At 37.3% G+C, this 14,026-nt stretch overlaps 3 protein-coding genes across 6 annotated transcripts; all 3 read right to left on the bottom strand.

Moving 5' to 3' along the window:
- Positions 1–1,825: 1,825 nt before the first annotated feature.
- On the bottom strand, positions 1,826–5,924 carry LOC140765996 (uncharacterized). Of its 3 annotated transcripts, none has more exons than XM_073105362.1 (5): positions 5,582–5,924; positions 4,772–5,025; positions 4,139–4,229; positions 2,195–2,261; positions 1,826–2,102 (listed from the first exon to the last, which is right to left on the bottom strand). In XM_073105362.1, exons 1-5 carry the CDS (start codon positions 5,635–5,637, stop codon positions 2,049–2,051), a joined length of 522 nt encoding a protein of 173 aa, XP_072961463.1. In that variant the 5' UTR covers positions 5,638–5,924; the 3' UTR covers positions 1,826–2,048. The 3 variants fall into 3 exon arrangements, with proteins under 3 accessions (XP_072961463.1, XP_072961465.1, XP_072961464.1); XM_073105364.1 differs by having other exon boundaries at positions 4,772–4,981; positions 5,582–5,922; XM_073105363.1 differs by having other exon boundaries at positions 4,772–5,030; positions 5,582–5,921.
- A 3,111-nt stretch (positions 5,925–9,035) lies between these two features.
- On the bottom strand, positions 9,036–9,763 carry LOC140765568 (uncharacterized). The gene is made up of 2 exons (XM_073104715.1): positions 9,547–9,763; positions 9,036–9,463 (listed from the first exon to the last, which is right to left on the bottom strand). The coding sequence occupies exons 1-2, from the start codon at positions 9,728–9,730 to the stop codon at positions 9,222–9,224; spliced, it is 426 nt and encodes a 141-aa protein (XP_072960816.1). The 5' UTR covers positions 9,731–9,763; the 3' UTR covers positions 9,036–9,221.
- A 753-nt stretch (positions 9,764–10,516) lies between these two features.
- Positions 10,517–13,907, bottom strand: LOC140765594 (phospholipase D alpha 1-like). Of its 2 annotated transcripts, none has more exons than XM_073104755.1 (2): positions 11,853–13,907; positions 10,517–11,051 (listed from the first exon to the last, which is right to left on the bottom strand). In XM_073104755.1, exons 1-2 carry the CDS (start codon positions 13,660–13,662, stop codon positions 10,603–10,605), a joined length of 2,259 nt encoding a protein of 752 aa, XP_072960856.1. In that variant the 5' UTR covers positions 13,663–13,907; the 3' UTR covers positions 10,517–10,602. The 2 variants fall into 2 exon arrangements, with proteins under 2 accessions (XP_072960856.1, XP_072960857.1); XM_073104756.1 differs by having other exon boundaries at positions 10,727–11,074.
- Positions 13,908–14,026: the final 119 nt, after the last annotated feature.

The raw sequence follows: 14,026 nt of genomic DNA, 5'->3' as shown, positions 1-14,026 counted from the left end.
TGAAAAAAGCTGGCCAGGTGTGTATCTGGCTTTACAGCTGTAAACGTTATTTCTCGAAGTAAACAAAGTATTACTATTTTATTCATTTTTCGATAAAACCCCAAACCTTTTTATTTATTGTGTAAACGGTACCCCAAACGAATAGTAAAAGCAATATAGTACAAGTTTCATGATATATATATATATATTCATGCAAAAATATTATTGGCATTACTGAGAAGCAACAACAAGGAAACCTCGGTCAGTCTAGGTTACATTTTCCAAGGTCATTAATTATTATTATTACCTTCCAAGTTGGGAGTTGTTTAAGCTAAAAGAGCAGCCTATCTTTGACCTGACCAGGGCTTGTTAATTACTCAGTTTTTATTTTTATTTTTCATCAAGTAGTGGTTTAATAAGAATTTTATTATTTGGAGGCATAAAGAAGTGGTATAATCCAGGTTGGAATTTATAAGTTTCTATGCACTTGGATTAAAGAGTAGGAGGTACAGCCTAGCAGTGCACGCATCTAATTAAATAGAAGCTTATAGTGAGAAAGGTTAATTTCCATGGCAACTTGGAGGGGTTGAAGTGAGGAAGATCAGGGAGATGCAGTGCATGCATCCTAGACTTTGCTCTCTGGTCGTACATTTGATTCTTCTGGTTTGATATCAAGTGGCAGATTTTTGGTAGTAGATAGTGGATTAGAAATATATATGCGGAAGATTAAAACATGTGCAAACTGACATAAAGCCCATCTGGGGTGACAATTTCTTCTTGCAACTTGCATTTGCCAACCAGTTGCATGCACTTCACTGGGCGCATGATTCTTTAAAGCAACAGAGTGGTTGATGGTAGGAAACAACGGAATATTTATAATAATAAAAAGATTGGAAATCTTACGAAATCATACTCTATATTTTATCTATTTTATTTTATGATTCACATCTTATCTTTGGGTTTTTTTATAATTCGACTCCTACTTTTTCTTTATAATTCTTATTTAACACCATCCGTTAATTTAAACAGTACCGACAAAAGAATATTCTGTTATATTATAAATATCTAAATTACTCATGTTTTATTGAGAGGATGGGCAGAGACGAGAAAAAAATTATTATAAGGGTCTTTTAGTAATTTAGTTAAAATAACGTTAGGGTGTTAAACGAGAATTATAGATAAAAAGAAAGGGTTGAATTGTAAAATCATAAAAAACGGAGTGTAAATCATAAAATAGATAAAATATAGGGTGTGATTTATAAAATATTCTAAAAAAGAAAAGCTCATTAGTTTAGAAATTCTCTCAATATTTCTCCTTAAAATAATATCATAATAACTTATTTTTGTTTTATATTTTTACCCATGTGAAAAAAGGAAGTGGGAACGGTCTTAAAAGAGATTTGGTTTAGGTCAAGTCTAAATTGACGGATTAATAATAATTAAGATCCATCTGGGTGGGTCTACGTTGTTGTGACCTGTGAAAGCTTTATCTGGGTCTAAGTTCCTACCGGAGTTGCCTTGCAGTTTAAGGGGGCATGGGTTAGCGATTTGCAGTATTTATGGCGAATCTGGTTCATATTCTCTAGTTTGTGATGGTAGAGAAGACAAGGAGGACCGGCATAAAAATGATACATATATAAGATAACTTTGCCCATAAGCTTTGCATTAATATGGAAGCAGGTAGCAATTGGTTGAGAAAACTAGATAAACTGGACCAATAAATGACAAACTCAATGCTTAATATATGTTGCTCCGCTTCAAGTTCTTAAGGTGCACATTTTGAAAAAAAAGAGTATATGTTAATATATGTCCTCACATAGCTTGTAGCATCTTTGAGGCAATCAAGTTAAAAGAAGGCCATGAAGAGATGATTTACTTATATGAAAAAATAATAATACACTATATAATCATTGTAAGAATACAATACATACCACAACACTAGCTTTGAGAAGGATCCCCTCTGTAGTTCTAAGTCTAAGATACAAACAAATACCTATGTGATCCTAACAGGTGCCAATGAATTGGCTCAGCTAACTCATACAATTCCAGTGCCATCTTTGTTTCGGTAATCAATCATACATCCCCTCCAGGTCCCAGACATCCACAAGAAAATCCACCATTTCCTGCAACCAGAGAATCCAAGTTAAGCAGATGACATACTTGGAAAGTGGTAGTTTACTACTTTAGATGTACAAGCTATTGGATGAGGCCTTACAGATAGAGGAATGTGCTGCGGAAATGGCTTGTTTGTTCCCAGTAAACTCTCGTATGTTGCATTCCAACTGCAATTACATGTACTAGAAATAAGTAAAGGAGCGAATACAACAACTGACTGCATGATTAGACGAGCTTTTTTCCGATTTCAGAGAATAAAATGTACAAGACTGCTATCGTAAAAGTGATACTATGCAGACAAATTTACAACTGCAGACAGATCGGATGTGGATAAATGAAAGGATTCAGAATTCATAGAGCTGGGAATGGAATTCAAATCCCAGAAGTATATCAACAAAAGGTTGCACAAAGTTGCATACTTGCTAATTACCTTTGGAGATTCGTCAAACAAGAGAAGCAACAGAGGAATTATTCCTCTTCTGTCATTGATATTAAAACAGTGTAACAAAAAGGAAGAATGGATTTACTCTGCATTTGCATCTACAAAGCAATACCATTACTCTACCTGCTTGTAGAAAACTTTTTCTTCTGGCAAGGCAAGAAAATACTTGGCAAATTATGCTTAAAATTAACTGATGACCACATTAGTAGGCTATATACCGAGGCACCAGAGTGAGGAAGGCTTTAGTCTTTAACTTGCATTCTGCTTAACCATTCCATGACTTGAGTCCACAATCTTAAATCAGCTCTGACGTCCAAGATCCTTACACTCCAAAATCCTACACCCTAACCGTCAAGAACTAACTATTTTGAGGTAGCGCTTCCATAACTTGAGAAATTAAGGGCTCCAGTATTTATCTCAAAAGATGTAGATTCAATTCATCCTATGAGCAAAATGTTATTGTCTATCGATGGTTTACCGAAAGAAAGTATGCATCAAGGTTTACTTGTATCCCACAGGTTTATCATTCTCATGGGAACAAACTTGGCTTCTAATCGCCGCTTAAGAAACAGGGTTCAAAAACCTATTCTATGCAAACCCCCTTATGCTGGATAATTTATGTGCCTCTTTCTCATATTCATGCACTACTCTTTGTCGTAACTAAAAATGAGTAGTAGAAACTAGAAGTCAGTATATAAGTTATATATTTATACATGGGAACAGTCGGTAGGAATTCAAACTTCAAGAAAAAAAAATGTATATCATTCTTTAGCATAGGCAAACTCAATATGTATTTTCTTCAATACATCTCTCTCTAAGGTTATGCACGGAAACATTTTATGAGGCATTATTTGTTTTAGGAATAAGAGCAATTATAGAATATGCATTCTTATCTGTTATTCTCAAAATAAAGCATTTATTTTAAATATGATTATTCTTATGTTTACTTATATTCTAAAATAAGATTGTAATAATTACCTTTGATGTAATATAAAGTAAAAAAATATTTTTTATGAACTTATGATAAATATCTTTTTTTGATATAAAATAGTTTGGCGAGACAGATATCAAGAGCAAATAGGTAATTGAATTAGTGTGGTATAAAATATAATTGATAAATAATTTTTATATTTTAGAATAAGAGTATATAAATGTTAAGCTATGATTGTAGAATAAGGAATTGTATTACAAAATAAGTAAAAAATTATTCTTGAATTGAACGAGGGCTAAAGTTATACAATCCACTTCACTCTCATACTTTTCTTCTTTCTTCCCTTTATTACTATCGCCCTACCTTTGTAAATAAATAAGACTTTAAGTCCTAACAATTCCTCTGAATTGATAATGATTATATATTGTTTCAAGACAACTCCCTAAGGACTAAATAAGATTCAACAAAAGATAAGCATAAGTTAGGCCTCCCCAATCCCCAGCAGATCAAGCATAGTGTGATACGTTGGACATTTAATGCAATTCAAAACTTAAATCTGGAACATAATGAGAGACATTCTGATACCATTATTTGCCACAGGTAATGAAGTCCCAAATATTTCTTAGATAATCTACTTCTTACATGAGTAGAGAACATTTTATTCCACATACCTTAACTTTGGTTCTCGAATCTGTTGTGACCGCGAATTAGGCTGCCTATTTCCAATCCACTGCTGTCTACTCTGATTCCAGAGCAGAAGACCTAAGATTTGAAAGCACAATGGTCAAATGCATATAGTCAACATAGGAGTTCGAAATGATTTTAATGTAGTGGTTTATTCGCCATCTACATTCTGCATTCTAGTTTGACTGTGTATCCACCTATCCATAATGTACTTGGTGGTAAATAGATTAATCATGTACCCTTTATGCATACAAATTGCATCACTAGTTTGCTAACACTAAATGGGGATGCAAGGGTACTGCTTTTCCTAACACTATCATCAAGAGACACAAATATTGTTGATTTTTCTTTTCTTATTTGTGCAAAAACCTAATTGTTGAATAGTTTAGATTAGTCGATTTACAGAATTCACAATACTGAATCAGAAAAGCAGCATAAGCAGTCTTTTCTATCCTTCATTATTTTTATAGGTATTTCGTTAAATAAGCTAATGATCTTTAAGTAATACATAAGTCAAGTACAAGAAAGCGAAATGGCAGATAATACGGATGGCATTGTTACTAAACATATATATATGCATATACAATGCAACTAAGTAGGATGGTTTCAATTGCAATTACCATGATTCACAAATTCAGGATGATTACTGCTACTTCCTGCTCCTTGGTGATCAGCGGTTTGTGCTGATGTGCTGATTGAAGAGATGCTCCTTTGAGATTGAACTCCACTTTTTTCCATATCATACGTGCTTGTACTCCAAAAATCCTCAGACACCCCGGGCTTTTGCACTGTTCGACCTTGGATTTTTAGACCCTTTGAAGGCTCGTCCACTGCAATAATTGCGGTAGGCTTAGTATAGCATCCAAGACAACCTCTGTTCTGTTACAAACCAGATTGACCATGTAAACGATTACTATCAGAGAGATTCAGTGCATCTCAGTTTCAATAACAAGTAAAGCACGGTAAATACAAGTATACAGCAAAGTTATATTTTTTAAATACCGAAAAGCATTAATACATCACAGAAGTACCAGATACAAATCAAGTTTCTTTAGGGACTTAAAAAAGTCTATTTGACCTTCAAAGACAGTTCTCATTTTCGGACTGACATTATTATCTTATCCAAAACAGACAATTGAGCATAGCAAATTCAGATCCTCAATCATCAATTGTTAGGAGCAGGAGCAGAGTAGCAATACACACTCTCTCTCATCCACATCCCCCCCCCCCCCCCCCCCAAAAGTACTTTTTTTCATCGTGAGCATCTTTCGCAAATTGTACCAAACGAAACTAGCAACTAATTCCTCGTTTTATTTTCTTCAAGAAGTCCAATTATCCAACCATACTAGAATGTAACAGAAATTTACGAAAGGGGTGAGCAAATCAAAGAGCAAAAAGCCAAGGATCTGGACGGGAGCTAATAGACTTACCCCATGCAAGCGAGAAGCTGTCGGATCCAGGCAGAGAAAGATCCGCTAAAGAGCATATCTATACTTAGCCCCTCATCCACCGCCGCGGTCGTCTCAAAGTCTCAAAGACCTAAGGGTAGAAGAAGAAGAAGAAGAAGAAGAAGAAGAAAGAGAGGCGGCTCGAAACCTTGGCCTAGCTAAATTGCGATCTTTGTCCTACTGGTGAATGGATCGGCCATGAGAGAGTGGGTGGGAAACTCATCATCCATGATAGGGAGAGGGGAGAGGGGAGATGGGAGAGGGGAGAGAAGAGAGAGAGAGAGAGAAGAGAGAAGGGAAAGGAGAGAGAGAGAGAGAGAGAGAGAGACTGTAACTTAACCTTATCCCGAGGCGGAATAGCAAAGAGAGAGAGGGGGGGGGGGGGGGGGGAAAGAGTGGGGTTGGCATTGGTAATTGGGTGGCCCAATCAGAAGACGAAGCTATATTCTCGGGGGACCACAATTACAGTCACAGCCGCGGCTCGTAATTGGCTGGCTGGACGCCTCGTCTGGCAGGGCCAGAACTACTGCTTCCTCTGCCGCGCTACGCCTTCTGCCGTCGTACAGAGCGTCGCAGGACCAACCAGATATACCTTTTCTTCTTAAAATATCTATTTTTCAGGGCCAATAACTGTTTTAAATTTTTATTTGTATCATTTAATCTCTTTTAATATAATCTTTTCTATTTTACATCATATAAAAAAAAGTAATAATTTTTCTTTTATTATTTATTTTAACAGAATGAAAATAACTAAAATACTTCCCCTTTTAAAGTTTAGACTGTTAAATATTTATTAACAATTTTTATCTCATATAAAATAAGATACATTTTATTGTACTATTATATAAAATATTTTTTTTAAGATCTTAGTTGAGTTTTTAATTATGACTCGATAGATTTAACATTTTTCATACAGCGCAATAATTTTATTAATAATTATGATATTTTGAATAATGTTAATAGAATGTTTTCTTTACCTTCTTGTAAAAATAATGACGTCGCACCTATTAGACTGCAATGAAGTTAAGTAGCACAAATAAAAGTATGAAAACACTTTAAATTATGGTCTAAATTTATACAGGAATAGAGTATATTTTTTAAATCTAAAATTATATAATAAATAATAAGATATGTAAACCCCCCAAAAAAAATTAGAAAGTAGCAAAACCATATCTATATCCACTCTGTTTTTTTAGATCTATGAATATGAATAATGAACAGATGATGTTGCTCTAAGAAGCACATTGTTCCTAAGTTTGTAGCATAATTAATACGTTATATGAAAAATATATTTTAGATTCATATAATAATACAAAAATCAAGTCTTACTGTACTCCTTTTGATGCTCTTATTATATTCTAAATTATAAAAATAAATGGATTCGAACATAGATATGAATTTTGGATATTGAAATAATTAGAAAATTCTCTAACTCAAATATAGACTGGTGTAAATTTAAAAGACACCTAATTAGACGAAATATATAGGTATAAAATAGTACGCCAAATTCCTTCGTAAAGGAGATGGATAGAGACTCATAAAAGGAAGAGTGTTTTGAGAAGAAAGGTTGGTTCGGAATCCGTCGACGTCTTCCTTTCTTGTGAAAAAATAGTATGAAAGGCGTTGACGAACGAGATGGAATAAACTAGAAATTCTATTTGTAACGTCATCTTCCAGTAGCTTTTGAGTTTTGAGTGTTAATTCTTATGCGATCTTCATGACTTACGATGGCAACTTAATTTCTTAATTCACACCCCTTGTTTCTCTAAAATACCATCTACCAATCTGCCGGAAATACTTAGAATTAAACGTGAGCTCTCATACCATGATAGTAACCAGCTACATTTAATAGTTTTCTTTGAAAAATTATATTAAAAAAAGGACGCTATAGTTTATGTCTATGATTATTAATACCCTATTATAAGTATTCTATTGTATTGCTTGCAGAAAATTTAACCTAAATTTAACTCAACGTATTTTTAAGAAATACAATTATCTACTTTTTTTGTTCAGACAACTACTAGCTATCAATAATTTCAACCACAATTACTAATGGGATAAGTTTTACTCTGAGCCAGACGTGGCAAGTCGGTGAGGGATGCACATCAACTATATCCTTGAAGACGACCTTGTCGTTTTATCTTGGTAACAGGAAATGCAATATTTAATATATGGATAACCAGATAGAGAGGACTAATTCAAATTATAAATAGTGATAATATAATGCTTCGCAAATTGTTAACAAAAAGATACAGTGTGCTGAAACAAGCAAGCCCAACAACTTCTAACTATTAGATATGTCCATATATTTGGTCAATAAATGCATATAGGAATAAGGTGGGGGCCATCTATTAGTATAGTGTAAGCCACATGATAATGGAGTATATCAAAGAGCAAGTTGCAATATATGTATGGTATTATATGGTCTCCTCTGTCTGTCTCTCTGTCTGTCTCTCTCTGTCTCTCTCTCTCTCTCTCGAGTGGGAATCTCGTCATCTACGGCGGGTAGTTTTGATTGATAGGGAAGTAAAGAAAGAAGAAAATTTGACTCTTCTCGACTCCCTCCAGAATTTTCAGCAGTTGGTGAAATAGACTCAATTATTCAAGCTATGTATCCGGCCATTGCACATGCCCTTGCCTTTTTAGAGGAAAAGAACCTAAGCTATTGCTTGGCTATATGTATTCTAAGGACCTGGCGGTTGTCATCAATGCCTCCAATCAGGATAATGCTTCTATATTTATACATCTTAATCTCAATTCCAACAGATAAAAACCAAAATTTTAATGGAATCGTGTTCCAATGATTAAAGAGATGACTATTGTACGAATATATATTTTTAATTATTATAAAAGTAGTAACGCTGGTATCTTGGCTTTTGCCTTTTTGGGCCTTTGTAGACTTATTCTACAATAGCTGATGCTTCCCTCTCTTGGCGACTAGAGAAGGGAAGAGGCTCTTTCTTCTCTTAATGTGAGGTTGTTCTTCTTCCCTTCTCTTTTATCTCATTTTACTTTCCCCTTTGTTCTATCTTCAAAAAATTTTCTTCTTTTACTTTCATAATCATAGTTAGAGCCGTCGTTACTTCTTTTCTCTTCTCGCATCAGCCCTCTCTAGCTCTCTCCTCATCTTTGCAAAGTTTTGTATTACCGTCGTTGCGCCTTTTTAGTCGTCTTGTGCGTCTTGTGCTGCTATGACTTTTGCCCCAGATCTTAGGGCTATGCCAAAATTGCCTCGCTCTATCTCCTCTGTCTAATTTTTTGCACTCTTTGTTAGTAGTTTAATATTCTCTTTTTTTTTTTTATTCTCATATATTAGGTTTGTAACATGCTACAAGCATAATGAATTCAATCTACAACTTTCTTTTAAAAAAAAAATAAATAAATAAATAATCAAAAAACCATTTTGGATTACTTTTTCTGCAAAATGACCCAAAGGTAATTTAGATATAAGCCAATATTTGCTCACCATTATGGGCAAACATAACACATGCACTTAGATCTTATACACACGCCAATCAAAACAACTACCTTAGGATAAAGTGCTTACCCACATTTTTGTTATATCTACAATCTCAAATCTCAATGTTAGGGGGTGAGATTTGCAACTAAATCTAAAGATCGATCAATAGGAAGAAGCCACTCGCTGCAACCGATCTCGGAGAATTCCATTGTATAACGCCGCCCTATTCGCAGGCATTCTACTAATCCTTCCAATTTGCGTTTCTTCCACCTGACGATTACGAGAATAGTGGACTAATTTGACCTCGTTATCGGCCTTCTTATCCAACTCCAACTCCGCCACTTCGTCGGCGAAGTGGACTCTCTTCTTGCTCTTATTCCTCGCTCTCTCCCTTTTCCTCTTCTCTGCAAGTTAACAATATTTAGCCCGAGAAAGCAAACCATTTGCAAAGAAAAGGAGTCACGAATGAAATTAACGAATTGATTACCAGAGGAGATGCAGGGGCGTAAATTCCGCGACTGGGACGGGGGGTTTATCCCGTCGAGAGGGGTGAATAGGGAGTGGAATAAGAGGGGTTTATTCCGGCAGAGGGCGATAAGGACAACGGTGCCGGACACGGCCATGGCGGTGGCTGCTAAGGCTAAGCCGTGGGAGCCCATCACACAACACATCTGGGGGGTTGCTGCAGAGGAAAATTGGCTTCTATTTATTAACTCTAAGAAAGGGATGGTTATGAAAATATATATATATGTCGTCATTATTGAGTGTATGTAAAGGGGGGGGGGGGGGGATTGTTCCAGATTATTAAAATGGAGAAGTCCATTGATTGGGAGTATAACCGTCTGCTTAGAATAGGGTCCAATACCGGTCGAGTCGTTCTGCGTTCTGATTATATATAATCTCAACTATTTAATTTCAGAGTTATAGGATTGATTTAGGTACAATTTACTCTAAAACAAACTTGATAAGGATGAAGGGAATTAGAAAAGTAAAATTTATAATGTAGTCTAATGCGAGGGAAGTGGACCAAGCGGTTGTTCTTCATGTGCCAAGAATATTCTTGGAACCTGTAAGTATCATGTGATGTATAACACCATTTGTTAAGATACATGGTCGTGTAAAATATATAATATAATGCGAAGAGCCAACGAATGATTGGGATCTAACTCAAAAATCAAAATGTGTCTCCCCTCCGTCATCATACCTAATGCGACCCATTTTGCGTCACACTTTTGACCGTTCCTAGTGCATTGGTGGATGGTTGATAAGTTCCCCATATTATTTGGTGGGTGGATATTGGATAATGGATGATGTAGTGTCTATTTAAATTTTAAAAATCGAAACTGGCATGTCGTTTTTAGGACACTTGTTGCCCAGGGAGAAGGCTCAGGTGACATTTTCTTTCTTCGACGCTAAAAAGTACTCCGGTGATTAAATTGGGGGTCACATTAATATTGGTGAGCCGGACACGTGGTGGCATTTCCTCTTTATTCAAAAGTTAATATAGTGAACAACAATTATGAAAATAAATCAAAAGCTACTACTATGTGGTAAGAATAGGAGGATAGATATCAAATTTGGCACCAAGTACAGGAGCTCTGGTATCAGGGAAGAACTCCGTCCCTGGCAACTCCGTTACCACCCCTTCAGTAGTGATGGCAATCGGATAACGCAGTAGATGTCCAGGGAGGTCCCTATCCGTGACCGGCAGGCTGTCGCTGGAGTATAAGTCCCAGTGCTTATCCGCGATTTTGTTCACTTTATTCACGCATTCCAAGCTCTGTGGATGCTGGAAGGAGTGGTCGAGCATCCCTAGATGCTCGTACCACAGAGCCATCCGGAAGCCGTAGATCTCGCCTCTTGCTGCCTCTGTAGTAGTTGTTGATAGATGGCGAGGTTGGTACGCTCCCATGGCGATCTCTGAGTCCCTGCCTCCGTCCATTGACCGCTGGTTGATGTTGGCGGATCCCACGATGATGTACTCGTCGTCGACTGAAGCCATATAGCATGCAACTCTATGTATTTTAGAAAGCATTAATGAACACTAAAAGGCACTCTTTAGGACAATTTTATCCCTTATTTTAGAGATAAATAGAAAACTTTTGACGGTTAGATAGTTATTTGATATTTTTTAATAAAACACTGTCAGCATAACTATCATAATTTATAGTTTTAAATGATTCTAAATATTAGAAAGTATATGTAAAATCAAAATTATAAATGTATTTCTTTCATTATTTATCCATTCAAATCATATGACTTAATTACACTATTAAATTTTAAAATATAAGTATTTTAATTTTAAGACTAAATTACTCGTAAGGTAAGAAATTGAAGAATCTTAAGGATAAGTACATAATTTAAAAAAAAATAATATAAGCAATCTAGTCAATCAATTGTATTTCATATTCGATTATAACAACCAAATAGTTTGGTGGTCGATTTAATGGTTTCATCACCTAGTTTGATTTTTATAACTATATATATAGTGTTAGTGTCAATGTCAGGTAGTGAGAAATATCAGATAGTTTGATCACTTCAAAGTGTCACAAAAGATATATAAAAAAATAAATGAACAATAATTCAATAGTCTGAATGTAATTATTTCTAATTACAACAATATTCCTCAAAATATCATACTTGTCACCTTTTGAAAAAAGAAAAAAAAACTCATGATTTAAATCTAACCGGCTATGATTAAATTAAAAAAACCCTTTTATCCTAGTATTAATAATATTAATGTTAGCTGATGTTAATGGTATAAATAAATATCAATGGTGTCATTAATATTACCTATCATCATCTTGCTATGAACGTAGATCATGAACCTCCTGCTCTGCCGAGCCCTGCTATAATCAGTGTCGGCCTCCGGTTCCTCCTCCGGTTCATACTCTCCACTCCTCTTCACCTCCCTATTCCCCAAGCAAAAGAAGGTGAGGTATTCCCTGGCATCCGCTTCAATCCCCTTAGCTTGAAACGCTTCAGCAATATCCGTATACATCATCTCCATCGTCCTCCTCTGCCAATCCAGGATCGCCTTCACCTGTCTGCTCTCCGGCTCGCCCTCCGGCCACATCGGAATTACGACGTAAACCGCAAACCTCTCCCCAGCTTCAATCTTGCTCATCACCTTCAATGCAATCTCTTTAGGTATCAGCTGCAACGCTCCGATGTCTTCAGGCTTGATGCCATCCGCCTTCCACGCGAAGGAGCTACCGAGGAAGTACTGGTTCTCGATGTAGATGAAGTTTTTCGCCCTGCGAATGGCGTTGATGTAAGCGTCCTGGATGCTTCTGTCAATGGTGTTGTCCTTCCCGCTTACGAATCCAGCTCTGGTCGCGGTTTCTGGAGTGTCAGGGAAGCCGAAGGCGGCGCCGCCGTCTATGGATCGGAAGAGCTCGACGTTCCATCTCTCTTCGTCTTCCGGAAACATCACTGGAGAAGGCGGGATGATGGTGTCGGAGAGATCCCTGAGCTGTACCAGAAGATCTTTCTCCCCCTGCTTTCGCCATCGCTGCTCGAAGTTGTAGAGAACGTCCCAGGCAACAGGCCCTTCGAGTTTCGCATGGATGTCGTGCCACGGCTCCCTCGGGCCGCCTTTCTTGATCGAAGAATTTGCAAAATTAGGCTGGTGGAAATCGTCGTGATGAGCCGCGTCCAGAGTCCTGAACAGAGAGTGGAACTGGGTGTCGTACCGCCCGTCGCAGAGGTCGATGCCGCCGACGAAGCTCACGATCCTCCGCCGCCATTGATCGGAATTCTTCGCGGTAGGCATCTCGTGATCCACGACTACAATCTTTTGATGATGACTGATCAGGAATGAGACCTCTAGGTCTTGAACTAAGCTTGCTCCGCTGTCAGGATTGCGACGGCACAAGACGCAGTGCACGTCGCTGCTTTGGAAGTAATGTCTAGTTTCTTCGTCATGCGTCTGCATCTTGCCGTCGTCCTTAATAATCTCTATGGAACTCCTATCATCCCAGACCAGCATCAGCACTCTAACACCTTCACTGGCCTTCCTCTTGAGAAGCTCTCCAAGAGTAGCATCGCCTCCTGGCTTTTTCCTCTTAGAGTCCCTGATCAAGGTGATCTCAGTGTACACAGACCAACCAGTGATGTAAATCAAATGCCGAGCATTACTAATTGCGTCAAAGATTTCCTCCCAACATCTGTGAGGTTCATAATACCTCCCATTAGCGAGAGGAATTTGTGGTACGAAGTCGTCAGGGACATGCGCATCTTGGTATAGTGTAACTTTGCAATCCTGTCTCTGTGGGAAGAAGGTATAAGGAACACCAGGGTACTTTGCACTCCTTATACCCCTTCCCCAGTTACGCTCTCTTGATACATCAAAGTACTGAAGTTTAACATGGATCTTAGCCCCTCCATGAAGAGGATTCTTTTGCTCGTCGCATATTTCAAGCCATCGATCAACTTCGTCGCCGTCCAGAATATCTCGAACAGGCAGATAAGCTCTTCCGATGAGGGTTGCGCCGATCGGGTCATCGATCTTGACGGTGAAGATAACGTTGCAAGCCATGTGAGCACAGTAAATGTGAAAGGACTCATACCAACGAGGATTGACAGGTTCATTTGTTATCATTCTAGTTCGACCAACTCGCGTCTTCTCTAAGTCGATTGTCGCATAAAGTATGGTGAAACCTTTGCCGAGACCACTACTCTCCTCAATTCCTTCAACGAGCTACAGAGAAGGATTCAACGTGTAATATACTAGTGAATTGGAGGAGGATGAATGCGTGAATAGATGCATATATAGTGTTGAAGTTTTAATGGAACTACGGAGGTACAATCTATGAAGTTTCGTGCCCTGCCAAATTTGAAGTTAAACAAAACAAGAAGGCCATAACCGGAGTGATCAGAATATCGTTGCTGGTTATGACATTTCGGTTAGCAATTTAATTAAGAACTATAAGATTTGTATGTATTTAGCAATATGTTTAAAAATA

Source organism: Typha angustifolia, chromosome 8 (genome assembly GCF_048772165.1).
Source record: "Typha angustifolia cultivar Huaian chromosome 8, ASM4877216v1, whole genome shotgun sequence".
Lineage (NCBI taxonomy): Eukaryota > Viridiplantae > Streptophyta > Magnoliopsida > Poales > Typhaceae > Typha > Typha angustifolia.
Note: the sequence above shows the minus strand (reverse complement) of the source record. Positions and strands in the feature narration are given on the sequence as shown.

Bases quoted from the DNA above. Each gene is read 5' to 3' on its own strand.
- LOC140765996 (XM_073105362.1), bottom strand. From the start codon at position 5,637: ATGCTCTTTAGCGGATCTTTCTCTGCCTGGATCCGACAGCTTCTCGCT. The intron at 4,230-4,771 runs GTAATTGCAATT...TTCAAATCTTAG, and splicing joins TCCTGAATTTGTGAATCATG to GTCTTCTGCTCTGGAATCAG. The intron at 2,262-4,138 runs GTATGTGGAATA...ATGTAATTGCAG, and splicing joins ATTCGAGAACCAAAGTTAAG to TTGGAATGCAACATACGAGA.
- LOC140765568 (XM_073104715.1), bottom strand. From the start codon at position 9,730: ATGTGTTGTGTGATGGGCTCCCACGGCTTAGCCTTAGCAGCCACCGCC. The intron at 9,464-9,546 runs GTAATCAATTCG...GTTAACTTGCAG, and splicing joins ACGCCCCTGCATCTCCTCTG to AGAAGAGGAAAAGGGAGAGA.
- LOC140765594 (XM_073104755.1), bottom strand. From the start codon at position 13,662: ATGATAACAAATGAACCTGTCAATCCTCGTTGGTATGAGTCCTTTCAC. The intron at 11,052-11,852 runs GTAATATTAATG...ATATGGCTTCAG, and splicing joins TCATAGCAAGATGATGATAG to TCGACGACGAGTACATCATC.